Source organism: Astyanax mexicanus, chromosome 6, assembly GCF_023375975.1.
Source record: "Astyanax mexicanus isolate ESR-SI-001 chromosome 6, AstMex3_surface, whole genome shotgun sequence".
NCBI classification, from domain to species: Eukaryota; Metazoa; Chordata; class Actinopteri; order Characiformes; family Acestrorhamphidae; genus Astyanax; species Astyanax mexicanus.
The window spans coordinates 22,814,437-22,829,893 of record NC_064413.1 but is presented as its reverse complement, the minus strand read 5'-3'; the positions used below and the strand labels follow the sequence as shown (position 1 = coordinate 22,829,893).

At 37.2% G+C, this 15,457-nt stretch overlaps 1 protein-coding gene across 2 annotated transcripts in view; it reads right to left on the bottom strand.

Annotated features, from left to right (window-relative positions):
• pi4kb (phosphatidylinositol 4-kinase, catalytic, beta) overlaps positions 1-15,457 on the bottom strand; it is a 29,281-nt gene that overhangs the window by 3,996 nt on the left and 9,828 nt on the right. Inside the window, exons 3-11 of one of the 2 annotated variants that reach the window (XM_007235976.4) lie at positions 9,331-9,375; positions 5,640-5,867; positions 4,818-5,045; positions 4,199-4,308; positions 2,508-2,612; positions 2,283-2,406; positions 1,834-2,099; positions 500-632; positions 267-387 (exon numbers count right to left, since the gene is read on the bottom strand). In XM_007235976.4, the coding sequence (XP_007236038.2) occupies positions 267-387; positions 500-632; positions 1,834-2,099; positions 2,283-2,406; positions 2,508-2,612; positions 4,199-4,308; positions 4,818-5,045; positions 5,640-5,867; positions 9,331-9,375 (1,360 nt within the window). The remainder of the gene's footprint in view (positions 1-266; positions 388-499; positions 633-1,833; positions 2,100-2,282; positions 2,407-2,507; positions 2,613-4,198; positions 4,309-4,817; positions 5,046-5,639; positions 5,868-9,330; positions 9,376-15,457) is intronic. The other variant, XM_007235977.4, reaches the window with a different exon arrangement.

Genomic DNA, 15,457 nt, shown 5'->3' with positions numbered 1-15,457 from the left:
ATGTTCTATTTTGTGTTGGTATATCACTTAAAATCTCAATAAAAAACATTTAAGTTTGTGTTTTTAAGGCGACAAAATGTAAAAAAAAATTCAAGGGGTATGAATACTTTTACAAGCCAATTAGAGGAGGGGGAAAAAATTCCACAATTCAATCTGAATTACAGTGACAATCCTCACATACTTTTTAAAATATAAAACTGCAGTAAACATGCTCAACTTCGAGGGGGGTCCTGCTTGTATATGTATGATTCTGTGGATGACCGTACCTTGTTGCATGATCTCCACTATCTGGATGACTTTCTCCATGTGTTTACGTGCAGCGATGAGGCCCTGAAGCATGAGCATCTTGTAATAGTTGAACATGTCTCCATCTTGACCTCCCATAACCTTAAACAAACAAACAAACAAATCTTATTTTGTATATATTATGCTAAAATCAATTAGGCTTTCAGTGATTTACAAATATTTCCTCCTTATAGAACTACATAGGTCTCCTTACATCTACAAATTCATTGGTCAGTTTGAAGGCCGATGTTTCAAAGCCCAAGTTTCTGGGAGAGCTTGACAAAATAAATCCGAAGTCAATGTGAATAATGTGACCCTCGGAGTCGAGCAGGATGTTCCCATTGTGCCTAAACAACAAAAGAGGGCACGCATTAGCAGATCTTTTTCACACAAAAACTGTTAAAACCGCTTTAAAACAACATAACAGGAGAAGGAAATAACATTTTAACTTCCTATGAGAATTAATATAAGCAGGTTTGTGAGTGTTTTAATTGGTCTATTTATCTAGGGCTGCAGCAACTAGTATTATACAATCATAGGTTATAACAATTATTATATATAACAATTGTAACTGGTTAAAATCGATAAATAAAATAGTTGGCAACTAGTTTAATAATTGATTAGTTGGCAGCTCAACCAGCAGTATTAAAACAAGCTGTTTGCCTAACATTAGCACAAAGTCCAATTTTATCTCTTACTAAATTTACTAGAACCTTTTAGAGCAGTTAAACGTAGTTTTTATTCTATTAATAATCGATTAATTAAAAAAAACAAATCAACAAATTAATCGATTATCCCAAAAAAAAACTGGTGCACTCTTCATATCATACATTGTTTTTCTCTCGATTAATTTTACTAGAACCTTCTAGAGTAGTTAAAAGTAGTCAAATAAATAATCGATCAAAAAAAAAAAAGAAAACAAAAAACAAAAAAACAAAAAGAGAAATCGACAAATTAATCAATTATCAAAACAGTCGTTGCACCCTTCATATGTCATACATTTTTGACACAATTTTGCCAGTTTCACATGACGACAAAACATTGTAAATGTTTAAAGCATGGATTGTTATTAAAATTTTTTAAATCTTTAATTTACACTTTCAACACCACATCAAAAACACACTTCCAAAGTATCTCTTTTCACTCCTGTCAGTTTATAACTCTGGACCAGAGTCTGACCCAAGGTTTGTGCGTTACACTGAATTACTTTGATCCGGTTTGTTTTGGTTTCATACTGCGTTTTAGTGAGTGCATTACAGAACTTTACTATGTGGCTGGCATCTTCCTATATTTGACACTGAATAATTAATGGAATGTGGTTGGTTCTGCAAGTTAAAAACAGGGTTCAGCTGTTCTGGACAGAGATCACCAAATTTTGGTCCTTTGGCTGGACGGACCTTGGTTCTAGGAACCTTTCACACATGCCCTTTTATTTTAGGCCAAACTGAATATTCTAAAGACCCACAACAAATAAGGAAGGTGTGAGGAACAATGTCTAGCTGTAGGAAGATGAGTTAGAGGAAGTGACAAAAAAACCTTTCAGTTTACCTGTCCTTAACCTGCAACAGATAGCAGATGAGACAGTAGCCAGCACAACTCTGCACAAAGTTACGCTGAGCGGTGAGGAAGGCCTCTGTAGTGTAGTTGCCGTGTTCCTGTAGGAAGTAGTCGAGCAGTGAGAGCTGACTCTGCTTCTTCACTTGGTGAATGGACACAGCATTGACCACTGGCTCAATCATACCGCTGTCAGAGGAGATGACCAGGATCTTATAGGGCTTAATCCATAGGGGGACTCGCTCCTGCTCCCAGATAGACTGCGATCACAAACAAACAGGAAAATGTAGAAAGAAAATGATCTTTAAATACTTACAGGCTACTTAACAAGAAATTGGCAGGGAATTTGGAAAAAGTACAATAAAGTAATACTCTGAAGAAATGCAAACAACCCACAATGTTAACAAAATAAATACACAAAGATTGCATTTAAGGATTGCTACCTGCAGCTGTTTCAGAACTTGGAAAGCAAGGAGTTCCTGTCTTAGATCATCACCACATTTCACAATAACTGAAAGGAGACGCCAGTTGGGTAGGTGACCATAAGGGGAGCCTTCTCGGATTCGTCTGCGTAACAACAAAAAAATATAACGTTAACAGGACCTACGTCAATTAAAACTGATTAGATGAAAACAACACTGCAGCTTTTCAAGCTTATCTCTACTTACCGAACCTTCTCCTGCCAGGGCTCTTTTAAGGCTACTGCTGAGGGATCCTCTGGGTCCTTTTTAAATGTGGTTGGTGTGTGGGCAAGCTGCTCTGAGAGACGTCGCCTGAACAGGGAGACAGCTGACATCATCAAGGGGCCCTAAACACTAATTACAACCTGTTTGCTCTGCTTCCAAATTGCTAGTATTGTTGGTATAGAATATTATAAAATGTCTGGAAATTGCAATTCTAAATTCTAAACTTAATTTGCAACAACAGATACAGGATGATGCCCAACACAGTTTTTAACCCGCTGTACAAAGTCAAGCAAACCAATCAATTGCCTACCGCCCTGAGCTGACCTGGGGCCCCAGACAATGACTGGTTATGAACTGAATGCAACAACAAAGTGTGTGAGCACCCCTTTAATTTTTTTTTTATGGTCAATGCAGGAAAGTACAATCACACTGTAATTGGAATCTCCCTCAAGGTAGCCCCTCCCACTAGTTGCTGACAGTAGCCAGCCAGCTGAGTTTGTGACTTCTGCAGCTGGAAAAAAAATATAAAACTTCAGAAATATCATCAGGAAGCCAGATAAGTAAGTAAGAAAGTAAGAAAGAAAAAAAAGAAGAGAATGGAAGAGAAATAAAAGAAAAACAAGACATCAGAAAAGGGGTAATTTTATGCTGGATAAATTAGGCCTACATGTCTTGGTGTAATTTAGCAGCAGATAGGCTGCTCTGGAAAAAAATAAGAGACCAGTTCAGTTTCTGAATCAGTTTCTTTTATTTTGCTATTTTAGGTATATGTTTGAGTAAAATGAATATTGTTGTTTTATTCTATAAATTACGGACAACATTTCTTCCAAATTCCTAATAAAAATATTGTAATTTATAGCATTTATTTGCAGATAATGGGAAATGGCTAAAATAAAAAAAGATGCAGAACTTTCAGACCTCAAATAAGGCAAAGAAAACAAGTTCATTTTCATGAAGTTTTAAGATCAATATTTGGTGGAATAACCCTGGTTTTTAATCACAGTTGCCAAGCATCTTGGCATGTTCTCCTCCACCAGTCTTATACACTGCTTTTGGATAACTTTATGCCACTCCTGGTGCAAGAATTCAAGCAGTTCAGCTTGGTTTGATCTTCTATCTTCTTCTTGAATATATTTCAGAGGTTTTCAATTTGGTAAAATAAAATAAAAAATCATCATCATTAAGTGGTCTCTTATTTTTTTCCAGAGCTGTATATGAGTAATGTTTATGTTAGCTACCTGCCTGGCAGTCGGTGCTAGTAACAAACTAGTTAGTACACCTTTTTTGAAAGAGCTGATATGTATATATTGGGCCCCAAATGCCTTGACACAGCCCTGATTTATAGGCCACCTATGTTTGTTCTTCAGATTTTTGACCTCGTAAGTACAAATGTGATTCTGTTCTAGTGGTTTCAATCAGAGACAACAAACACATGCTAAAAAATGTTTTTTTGTTTACTTCTTTTTTCTACATCCATCCCACCCCAGGTTGAAAAATGCAAGTTATGCATGATATGAGGCTTAGTGACCAATGAGCAGGGCAGAGGTGCTGTGGTAACCAATGAGATTAATATTATGAAGGTCACCATCTTTCCAAAGTAACAGAGGAAAAAAACTCTTTCTATATCCACTGAGGCGGTGGTCAGAGGTCCAGCTGCATGCATAGGGGCGTACCTGATATCTCCAGCAGCAATAAAAATGGGTTCCTTGCTCTCCTGGCTGGTAATGCTGTCCACAGAGAACTGGGAGATGTTGTCACAGCTGTTAGTGTGGATCTCTGGCAGCTGAAAGACAAAATAAATGGTGGATGGATGAGGTTACATAGTGACAAAGGGACAATCATTTATATATTTAAAAAAAAGGTAAGCAAGTGTAGGCCTGTTACGATAAGAATTTGTTGTGGACGATATATTGTCCCAGAAATTATTGGGAATATGCACGATATTTGTGTAATTTTAAGACTATTAAATGCCACTGACATAATGATAACAGAAAAGCATAAAAATAATTATACACTTTTAAAGACAGCAACATTTTCAATAATCATTTATTATATACTTGTTTCTTCACCTACTTTAGTCCACCCTGTGTGAGTCACATATTGAAGCATGACTGGCTAAATACTGTTCACTGTTATATGTGTGAACAAACATAAAAATAAACACAATAGATGATATCACGATTATCAAAAATGATTGAGGTCATGTTCATTTATTGTACGATAAATCGATATTGCAATTATTGTGACAGGCCTAAGCAAGTGCCTACAGTACAGTACAGTACAGTACAATACCTCAACCTGCAGCTCTCCAATGTCATCCACAGACCAGGCTTCATCATCATTGTCATAGTTGGGGACAGTGGAGAAGCTGCTGGCTCTCTGGTCTGGCGTGATGCCACAGTCTGGAAGATTCTCTACAGAGCGTGTGCTGCGGATTCGCGTCTCTGGGATCCTTACTGGTACACTGGAAGTTTCGAAGTTCTCACACTCCAGAACTTCTACGTAGATTAAGTACGGTGCCTGGAGCACAGAATACAAGAAGTCTATCAAATGTCCCACGGCACATGGATTTTAGCACCAGTATTTGTTTGTTAGTGATGGGCATGGGTATATGAATACCTGAACTAAAAAAAAAAAAAGTTTGTGGGGAAAAAAATATATAATAATAATAATAAAAAAAACTGTTACATTTACCCACCTCTATCATAAACACGCTTCTTTATAGAACAAAAAGTTTCATGATATGAAAATCATACTGATATCAGCAGATGATTGCTTAAAAACAATTAATTGATTAATGCACACATAATACTAATTCAGCTACAAGTAACTGAAAATCTGTTTTATAAATGCATATGTACTGGCATATCTTAAAAATACTGGATATGTGCATCAAGCCACAGTCCCATATTGGTGAAATTGTAATCTGGTAATCTAGGTAAGAAAATTTTCTACCCAATTTGTATAAAAGTAAAGAAATTCTAAAGGACAATTGTTAAACATCTACCTGTTCAAGTAAAAAAAAAAAAGTTAAATGAAGTTAAAATGAAATAAACAGACATTATTTTTTCATCTGACCCACATTCATTCATTTAATGTTCTTTTAAAGTTTACCTTGTCTTTAGAGTTCAACACGACAGCCTGCGTATGCGGTACACGCACCACATGATGGTCAAAAGCTGCCGTGGGCAGCCAGACTCGAGCGGGCAGCTTGTGGTTGAGCAGTGACAGCTCTGAGATGAGTCTCTGCGTCTTCTGTTCTTTGGTGGGCAAAGTGGCCAGTCTCTTTCCAATCCCCATCAGAGATTTAATGAACTCTCGCTGAGGAGTCAAACGTACAGGCTAACACACAGGAAAAGAGAGATCGACATGGAGGGAAAGAGAAAAGAGAGAGAAAGAGAAATATTTGAATATATATGTATTTCAAAATATTGAGTTAGTTAAATGCACTAACAAAAAGTAATCAACTAATTTCTATATGTAGTAATAGTTATTTGTACTAGTGACATTTTACAGGCTGATACTACCATTAAACAAAAATACTAGTAAAAAAAAAAATTACATGCATGATGAATTCATTGTGAAATCAAAGCGAAGCATGAGGTTTAAACAAATGAGAGGCAGAAAAAGTGCTTTCTAGCATAAGCTGACCATAAGGTGGCACAAGTGAGGCATGAATGAAAAAAAAAAAAACATCACCTGAAATAAGAGAATTATTGACACAAATAAAATGAGCTCATTCCACAATGACAAATGTGGAGTAAGACTCATCAAACTCCTCCATCTGTGTTTTATTTTATGTATTTTCCACGTGTGCAATTTATTGTTCTTTACCACTCCCAATGCAATGCAATATCATACAGAGGACCGAACACCCAAATCAACTGAAAAGTTCTCAAATAAAATCCTCTTTTAGTAGACCATGTGTGCATAGAGTAGATAATGTACAACATGCCTACAAAGAGCATGCATTCCCTCTGGTCAAATTAACAAAGAAAACAAGATTCCTGGTGATTTCATTTCGATTTATTTCCCATTATAAAAGATAAAACCTCAAGGCCATCAAAGTTAGAAACCTTAAGGTAGTATCTTTACAGAGGCAGCGTCATGTTTTAAACACACCTGTCAAGAAAAGTAAAGATATGATTCATGTAATAAAGACCCATCTCTTTAAAGAAGCTTTCTGCACAAAATCCATAATGTGAATGTTTGATCGCTGACAGTGGGGTCTCTAATTGAAGTCTGGTCTTTGGTAACAGGGAAGTGAATGCCAGTGAAAAGTAGTTAAATGTAGGTCTGAGTAATGATTTTCTGAGCATACTGTGCTAATGTAGAACACATTAGTGGTTAATTGGTGCGATAGTCGATTTTCTCATCTTTTATTAGCTATTTCGCTAAATGAATTGTAAAACAGTCTATTACTTTAGATTAGGAGTGTGCCATATTGTATTATTTGTAATAATATAAACATAATTTTCGTGAATTAATAAAAAAAAAGTGATAGTAGTAGTATAAGTAGTAATAGTACTGCTTTTTAGAAAACAGTCTAGTCTAGTTTTTATTACATTACTTGTAGTACTGTGAAGCTTTAAAATATTTTTAAATAAAAGCAAATATTCTGTACTTCAAACTTGTGGTAAATTATTTTGTTACATTACATTATTTTTATGTTACATATTTATTTAGCTACATTGGCATATTGGTAAGTGACTGTTGTTTAAAAAAAAAAAAAAATTTTTTTCTTCTTTTTCCTTTTTTTTGTTTTTACTGAATGTTTAAATCTGCTATGCTCTTATATTTTTTAGTATTTCGTCATATTGTCAAGAATATTGTTACTGCAAAAACTTTTTGTATATTGTAAAATTATTCCCAATTCCAATCTAGAGATAACTAGCATTAGAGTTAGTGGTTCCTCTAAGACAGATCAATATATGCTGTAAATTTTCATAATACACTTACACACTAACTGATTTTGTCACAGACTTAACATATTAAATGGGGTAGACCTACTGTATTTATCACTTAGAGAGTTCAGTAAATTAAAGTTTTAGGTAAGTCTCCTTCAGAGAAACACAGGCAATGCTGGGCGACTGCAGCTAATGACGCTAACACCTGACACACATTGAGACTAATAATTTCAGGAATTAATTTTAAAGAACTGTTGAACAGTGAACACGCTCAACTATTTGCACAGCAGCAAATCTTTATGACCCTTTAATCATTATGAATCTTTAAGTGTTTACAGGTCTATAATTCATACTATCAAGAAGCTAAAAGCTAGAGTGGGCACATTATGCTAACAATGCTAACAATCAATTATTCCCCTCAGACACAAGACTTTGAAGCCCACTCTGGCCAAACGCCAGTGCTATACTAAGATAGTTTGTACATTAAATGAGTAGAAAGACTAGAGATTAGATCGGTCTATCTGAGAAAGAGATCCTAAAGCCATGTTAACAGGCATAAATCAATGGCAGATCCAAAACTGTTGCCTTTTGTATCTTGACTAACGCAGCTTTCATTACAATTATAAAGTAAGACTGTTTTAATAACTTTGACTACTCGAAGTCATCCTTCATTGTCCATCCCTAATGAAAGGACACTAAGGAGTATTGAATCTTGATAGATTGATGAGGGAAATGGTCAAAACAAAATATATATAAACACACAATGAATTTACACTACCAGTCAAGCCTTTAGACACACCTTCTCATTTAAAGTTTCTCTTCCCTTCATTGTAAATGAATGATGCAGCCATCCAGACTATGAAGGAGCACATAAGGAATCATGTAGTAACTTAAAAGTGTTAAACAAACCTAAATTTAGAGGATTTAGGTGCTCTTATCTGGGGTGGTGTTAGCTTGAAATTTTAGGGATTGACTGAATTTCATTTATTTTTATTTAATGTATTTTGTCATTACTCAATTAGGTAGTTCTTGTCATGGTGTGGATTAGAACATTACCCGAATATGGCTATTCACTGTAAGGCCATTCCAGGTGACTACCTCATAAAGCTGACTGACAAAAACCCAAGATGCGAAAAGCTGTCATCTAAGCAAAGGGTGCCTACTTTGAAGAACCTAAAACATGTTCTGGTTTGTTTAACATGTTTTTGTTTAATAAATAATTTCATAGCTTTTTCAGAGTTTAGATGACCAATAGTAATCTACAATTCAGATTTTTTTTTTTTTTATTAATGAAAAACCTATAAAGGTTTATTTAAACTTTTGACTGGTACTGTAAATCCCGATTTACATCTTATTTATTAACTCTTGGATTTACAGCTTCCTCTTTTACTACTCCTAAAGGCATTCAATTCCCGCCAACAAATTCATTAAGTAATCTGATAATTAAACTGACATTTGTCCAGCCTGAGTGAGTGAAGGATTCAAATTGGTTACCTGATCAGGAAGCAAACATTCTATTGTGGATTTTGTGTAGCCTAATGTGCCTGTCTGACAGACTGTGGGCAACAAAATTTCACCAGAAACAAGATCCCCCTTTTTAGTTGTAGTAGTGTTAATTAATTGGCAACATAAGAGGGGGGAAAGCCAAAGAATTTGTATGTTTCCAAGCATGTCAGTTCATAGACACAATAGCCTTTCTTGCACCCAAAAATTACAGCAAGTCGAGTGTTTCCACCAATTGGGGTAAAACCTACAATGTGTCACTTGAGATGACATGCTTGCAAACCTTAAAGTCACACATTTGAAGGAATCTGGGAGTCGAACCCCAACTGCGAACAGAAACAGCCATCATCCCACAATGCACGGATAAGGATGTTATTAGACAGTGGTTGACTTACTGTACCAGCCTCTAACTCGAGACTGTCGGAGCTGGAGCTCATGTCCTGGGAAAAGGGGGATGGGGGTGGGTGGGTTATGGTACAAGAGCAAGGGAAAGTGGTGGAGGGAGGGAGGAGCGAGACAAAACCAAACAAAAACAAAACAAAACAAAAAAAGAGCTCACGGTTATGTTCTGAAAATTCCCATTTCATGTTTATCTCTTGCTGTAACCTGTGCTTAATCCCCAGAGAGGCAACTGTCCAGCACTGATCTGATCTCCATGACCAGTGCTGGACAAGGCCAGGGATTAGACAAACGAGAACAGCAGGGATATTTCAATCTCTGTTGCTCTCACATGAAGGGGGTTTACTTTACCCTGCAGCTGGAGACTTCATAACACTACATATAGCAGCTTAAATATGAACCCTTAAAACACAGGCCTACACCTCTTAAACGAGAACAGAACATTACGTCCGCCAGACTGGTATAAGAGCACAATCAGCACTCCTAACCGTCATCACTCTGGCAGTTACACAAAAACGCAAGCCTCGATCTGCCCCATATTTGTCCCTTAAAATTTCTGCAACAGTAGGCCAATTCAGGTTCTACGACGTAAGCTAATTCACAATCACGGCTGTCAGTCAGAGGGCCTTGCAGAGTGCGTAGAATCTTATGTAAGATCACTTCCTCAAAAATTTGCTACTGACAAACACTGGCTGGGAAAGAACATGGGACTGCTGCACAAAGCAGAAGCTTTCAGATATCCAGAGTGGCATTACGGAGAATAATTGATATTTCTTACTTTCTTAAAGCCACTGCTAAAGGATACACTTTACTCATGCATTTCTGGACAAGCTAGGAAGACACAGGAACAACAGAATCTGAAAGAAGCATTTTAACTAAGGAATCAAATAACAAGAATGAAACTTGGTGGCTAGTCGTGTCACTTAAAATGGCAGCAGGTCAAAGTCAGTGACCAGTCCTGCTTTTGTCTTGGTGAAGATGATCATTTTATACAATGCCAGATAACCTTTGGTCTTCATTACAGGCACTTTGACATCACAACATAACTTTAATGAGGTCCTGCAACCAACACACACTACTGAACTATGCAGGATTCCAACAATGCTCGTCAACACACTGCTGCCGTCTCGGGAGCCTGCAGCGAAAACACAGATTCCACTGTCCCTCATTGAAAGTGTGTGGGATTATATTCATGCACTATCAATGCAAATCTGCAGGAACTGCATAAATATTCAGGTTGCCTGCCATGAATTATCACAGGATATACCATTAGGAAACCCTACAACCCAATGCTGAGATGTTTGGCATTTTGCATTACACACAACTTTTATGTGTGTAGCTCCATAAATATGATCAACGGTTGCCCATATCAGTTTATATTTTTGATAATTGATTGTTGCCGGTTAACTTTATCTTTCTTCCGAATAGCATTGCAATTTGTCACTTCCTTCTGGGTGCAATTATTTCCTTGACATTGAGTGTACAACGTTTTGCGGTTCTCTCAAGCTTTGTCCTGCTCTTTTCACAAGTTACAAAGTGCTGTTTCTGGCAAAATATATAGAAATACAACATATCCTATTACAGCGGGTAAAGCACTTAATGACTGTGTTGAAGTTGTTATATTACAGTAAACTGAAAGAACTGTTTCATGAATCACAATTTATCTGTGATGTTACAAAACTATGCTAGTTGTTCTCTTTTCCACAGGAAAAAAAAATAAGGCAAAATTCAATAAAATAATTGAGACGTGCCTGCCTGCAAATCTTTGTGTGTACAGAAGGTTTGAAAAATTCCTTGTATAGGCCAAAAGTCATGCCTCTTTAAGACTAGACTCTAGGAATTATTCTACTGGATTTTTTTTTCTTTTGACTCATTACCCAGCCTACTGAGAAATCCTGCTTTGTGCAATACTCTGAAGCACACATTTCACCAAGGGCCTTTTCCATCTTAATCTCAGGCCTGCATGGAGTCATCACCCACTCGCTCACATGACTCGTACCGGCATCTCTCCAACACATATAATAGAAAAACCAGAGAGGAACTGAACAGCAAAGAGACTCGGGGAAGGAGGTCTTGCCAAGCATTCCGTTCAGCTTGTTTACAGAAGCCTGTACCTCATTGGTTAGGCAGCGGCTGTGATTCATCAGAGACAAGCACGAGTCCAAACTCCTCTAGATAAAAGACTAATCGCCTTTCAGGGAGCCAACATCTCCTGGGAGTTTTATGGATCCGGTGGTCAAACGTGTTTCTTATCTCTAAAGGACTGAACCTCTGGGACACAGCAGTGCTTGAATGGGGTGCGGCATGCAATCACCCCTAAAAATGATGTCATTACATTCTGATGAGCACATTACTCAACTAAAAACCAATAGTGGACAGTATGCATGCCTTCACTCATAATAATTATCACACATGATAGAAAATAGGTGAAGATTAAAGTTCTGCTACCTTAAAACTTTAAAAGCTAATATAAAGGTTTATATTAGTTTTGTAGAAGTTAGCAGTAATTATTGAATCATTTCAGCCATTAATGGCTAACTTTTTAGTCGTTAAAGTTGTAAAGCAGTACATTTGAATTTCTCCTTGCTTGTTTATCAAATATCCCAAAATATAATTTCTACTTTTTGACACATTTAGCTTTTGTTAACCAAATGAGTGGTTGCCTTTTCTCTGTGTAGATTTTTAAGTTACACGTCATTTGAGAAACAGAGGTAAATTTATGATTAGTATAGCACTACTGAGGTAAATGTATTGTACTTTGTGAGTATGTTCGCTGAGTATTAAAATGCTGTGTGTTTTTTTAAGTTGTAGTTGTGTAACTGCTTTTTATTTTAAAAAAAGCAGGTCAAATACATTTAAGCTATTTAATTTATTCAATGGTGAAAATAGTGGCAAAACTAATTATTGGTATTCAGAAAATGTTTTAATTTGTTCGGTTTAGGCCAAAAATTTGCCTTTTGGTGCATCTCTAGCGTTTACATTTGGAATGTTGAGAAACAGTTTCTCATATAACTAAAGCAGTCCTTAGAGAACCAAAGGAATGTACATACGCATATTTTATTTGCACTATTACGTGCCAGGGGCATTGCCTGGGTATCTAAAGATCCGGGGCTCAGCCCAGCCAATCATAAGATTTTTTCTTTACATATATATATTTTTTTAAGCATCCTGCATATTATGCAGTTTTTATATTTGATGGATTTAAAAGTTTGCTTTAATTCAGCATGGTTGATTGTTGCTGTCTTATTAAAAAGCATTAAAAAACCTGGAAACAATAGGAAAAAAAACTACATGTGACAGAAAATGAAAATAACAAACATTAAAAAAATAAAACACTATCTTTCACGGCATAGAGTTTCCCCAGTTTCCCAAGCATTTTATGTAACAATGCAATTCATCCCTAATTTCTAGTGGCAAAATTATAGTTACCTTTTACTGTTGGTCACTTAAGCAAATTAGTCAAAGGACCTCTTATCTGAGGTATTAGGCCCAGTCATTAGTCAGTGATTCTAGTTTACTTCCAAACTTTAAATTTCAGCCATCCTTATAGATCAGACAAATAGAATAATACTGATGTACAGCTTTGTTGATTAGTTACTAAAACGATGGAGCATGAGGTTTGTCAGTAACAGTATTTAGTTAAATAGCTGAATCATTAGCTGCTAACAATCTGAGATTAGACTAACTTAGTTAACTCAATAACAGCATTATATTCATTTACAGCTCTACTGCTATAAACACTGCTATCATTCTGAAATGACCGATACCTGAAACAGCACCGTGGCTGACTCTGGGGGGGAACCTTTTCTCTCTTTTTCCCCCTAAATGTCTGGATTTGTTCCACAGTCGGGGCTCGTTCAGTAATGTTCGGCGCCAGGGCAGGCAACACCCCGGTAAGGCCCACTTAAAATCCTTTAATTTTCCCAAATATCACCAATGCGCCTTATAATCCGGTGTGCCTTATGTATGAATTTTACCAGTCAGGTTGTAAGGAGCAGTAAAGCCACTTCGGTGAAGTCCAGCACATGAAAACAATTTTATCGGTTCAGTTCTTCAGCAGTATTAGCATTAGCATTAGAGAGGCTAACCGCCAGCTCTTTGACCGTCCAGAGGTGAGTATTATGGGCCTGTACCCTGCAACTAACCCTGGATAGCACTGCTATCACAAAAACAAGCCATGTGGGAACTACTAGCTAATAATATCGCCCTGTTTTACCTGAACACTCAGAGTTCCTCAGAGTAGTGCTGTCGGGTGGCATTAGCAACTTTTTTGTTTACTTAGCTTAGCTTTACAGGTCTTGCCATCCAGGTGGAGAAACCCCTATTCCTACTATTAGTTACTAGTTACTAATGTCGCATAAAATGCGCCTTATAATCCGGTGCGCCTTACATTTACATTTAATTTCTTTATGTATGAAAATAGACCAGAAAACAGACATTCATTAATATTGCGCCTTATAATCTGGTGCGCCTTATAGTGTGAAAAATACAGTAACATACATGATGGTATTTTTTCCTGTAAAAAATAAAAAATCTGTTTTACTGCGCAGAGTAGCAAAGCTGTCCCAAAAACTACACATTTAAATAACAAAGGGCTGACATGGATGGTAACTCTCCTTTGTTTGCCTTCTATGCATTAGTCGATCATTGAGTCTGACTAAATGGGCTGAATCATGCCGGGAGCGGCCGTAGAAGTAACATTAAATTGTGGACTGCTTGATTAAATGACTAACAAACACTGGAGTATTGATTTCTATTTTTACAGCACTAAATTACAGATACTTACACATGACCTGCTTTACAGTGCTAGTCAAAGAGAACTCCCTGAGTGCCAGTTACCCATCTAAAGCTCAGATTCTTCTCAGAAGTAAATCTAGGTAATCGTCACTAAACTACGGCAGAGGTGAACAGAGCAAGCTTTCGTAAGATTTCAGTAAGCTGCACCCAAAATTGCCACAGCTGCAAACTCTTCATGTGAACTGTGACGCCACTGTTGCTATAGCAGCACAAACAGGCACATGAAAGAGATGGGAGGGAAGGAGAGCATAATGCACAGAGATAAATAAAGAAAGATAATGATCATAACCAGTGATTATGAACCCTCCTCTTCACATCACAAAGAGATTTATTTATGTGGAGGAAGAAAAATGGGTGGATCTATTAAGCTTTTTATATACAGACTATATGGAAATAAGTATTGGAACATCTTGTACATTCACTGTTTTTTTTTGTTTTGTTTTTTTGTAAATCAATGGGTTTGAGGAAAAAACGTTGGATTAACTGTCCGATGAGAGCCTTTTACTAGATTTTGAAGCACTGCTGTGACAACTGGATTGCATTCAGCGACAGGAGCATATTTGAGGCCAATATGATAGCTCCTCTGAGCTGCCAGGATCCCTTGCAGAGGGTGTCTGCTATTACTGAGGATACACTCCATTAAACACCTCATCCTCTTCTCCACTAACTGACCCACAGAGTCCACTTTCCCGCCCATTACTGACACACACTTCCTTATAAGCTTATCCAGTCTGTTCCTGTCCATAACAGTAATGCTGCTTCCCCAGCAGGCAACACCAAAGAAGACTTAAATGATTTAAGCTTCCTGAGGAAGTAAAGCCTGCTCTGTCCTTTTTTAAATGCTGCACTCGTCTGCACTGACCAGTCCAGTTTGTTGTCCAGGTGGACTCCGAGATACTTATAGGACTGAACATTCTCAATGATCTGTCCATCGATGATAACAGGCTGATGGGAATGTTTCAGTCTACGGAAATCCACAATCATCTCCTTGGTCTTCAGTGCATTGAGGAGAAGACCTTTTCTTCTACTCCAGGCTGTAAAGGCAGCAACAAGATCTCTGTACTCTCTTTCATCCCCACCTCTTATACATGCCACCACAGCTGTGTCGTCTGAATATTTCTGAATGTGGCAAAGTTCAGACACATGTTTAAAATCAGCAGTGTAAAGAGTGAAGAGAAATGGTGACAATGCTGTACCCTGAGGAGCCCCAATGTTGGTTACCACCATCTCAGACCTGCAACCACCCAAACTGACATACTGCGGACGCTCTGTGAGATAGCTGTAAATCCATGTGACTAACATAGCATCCACACCTATCATGTTTAC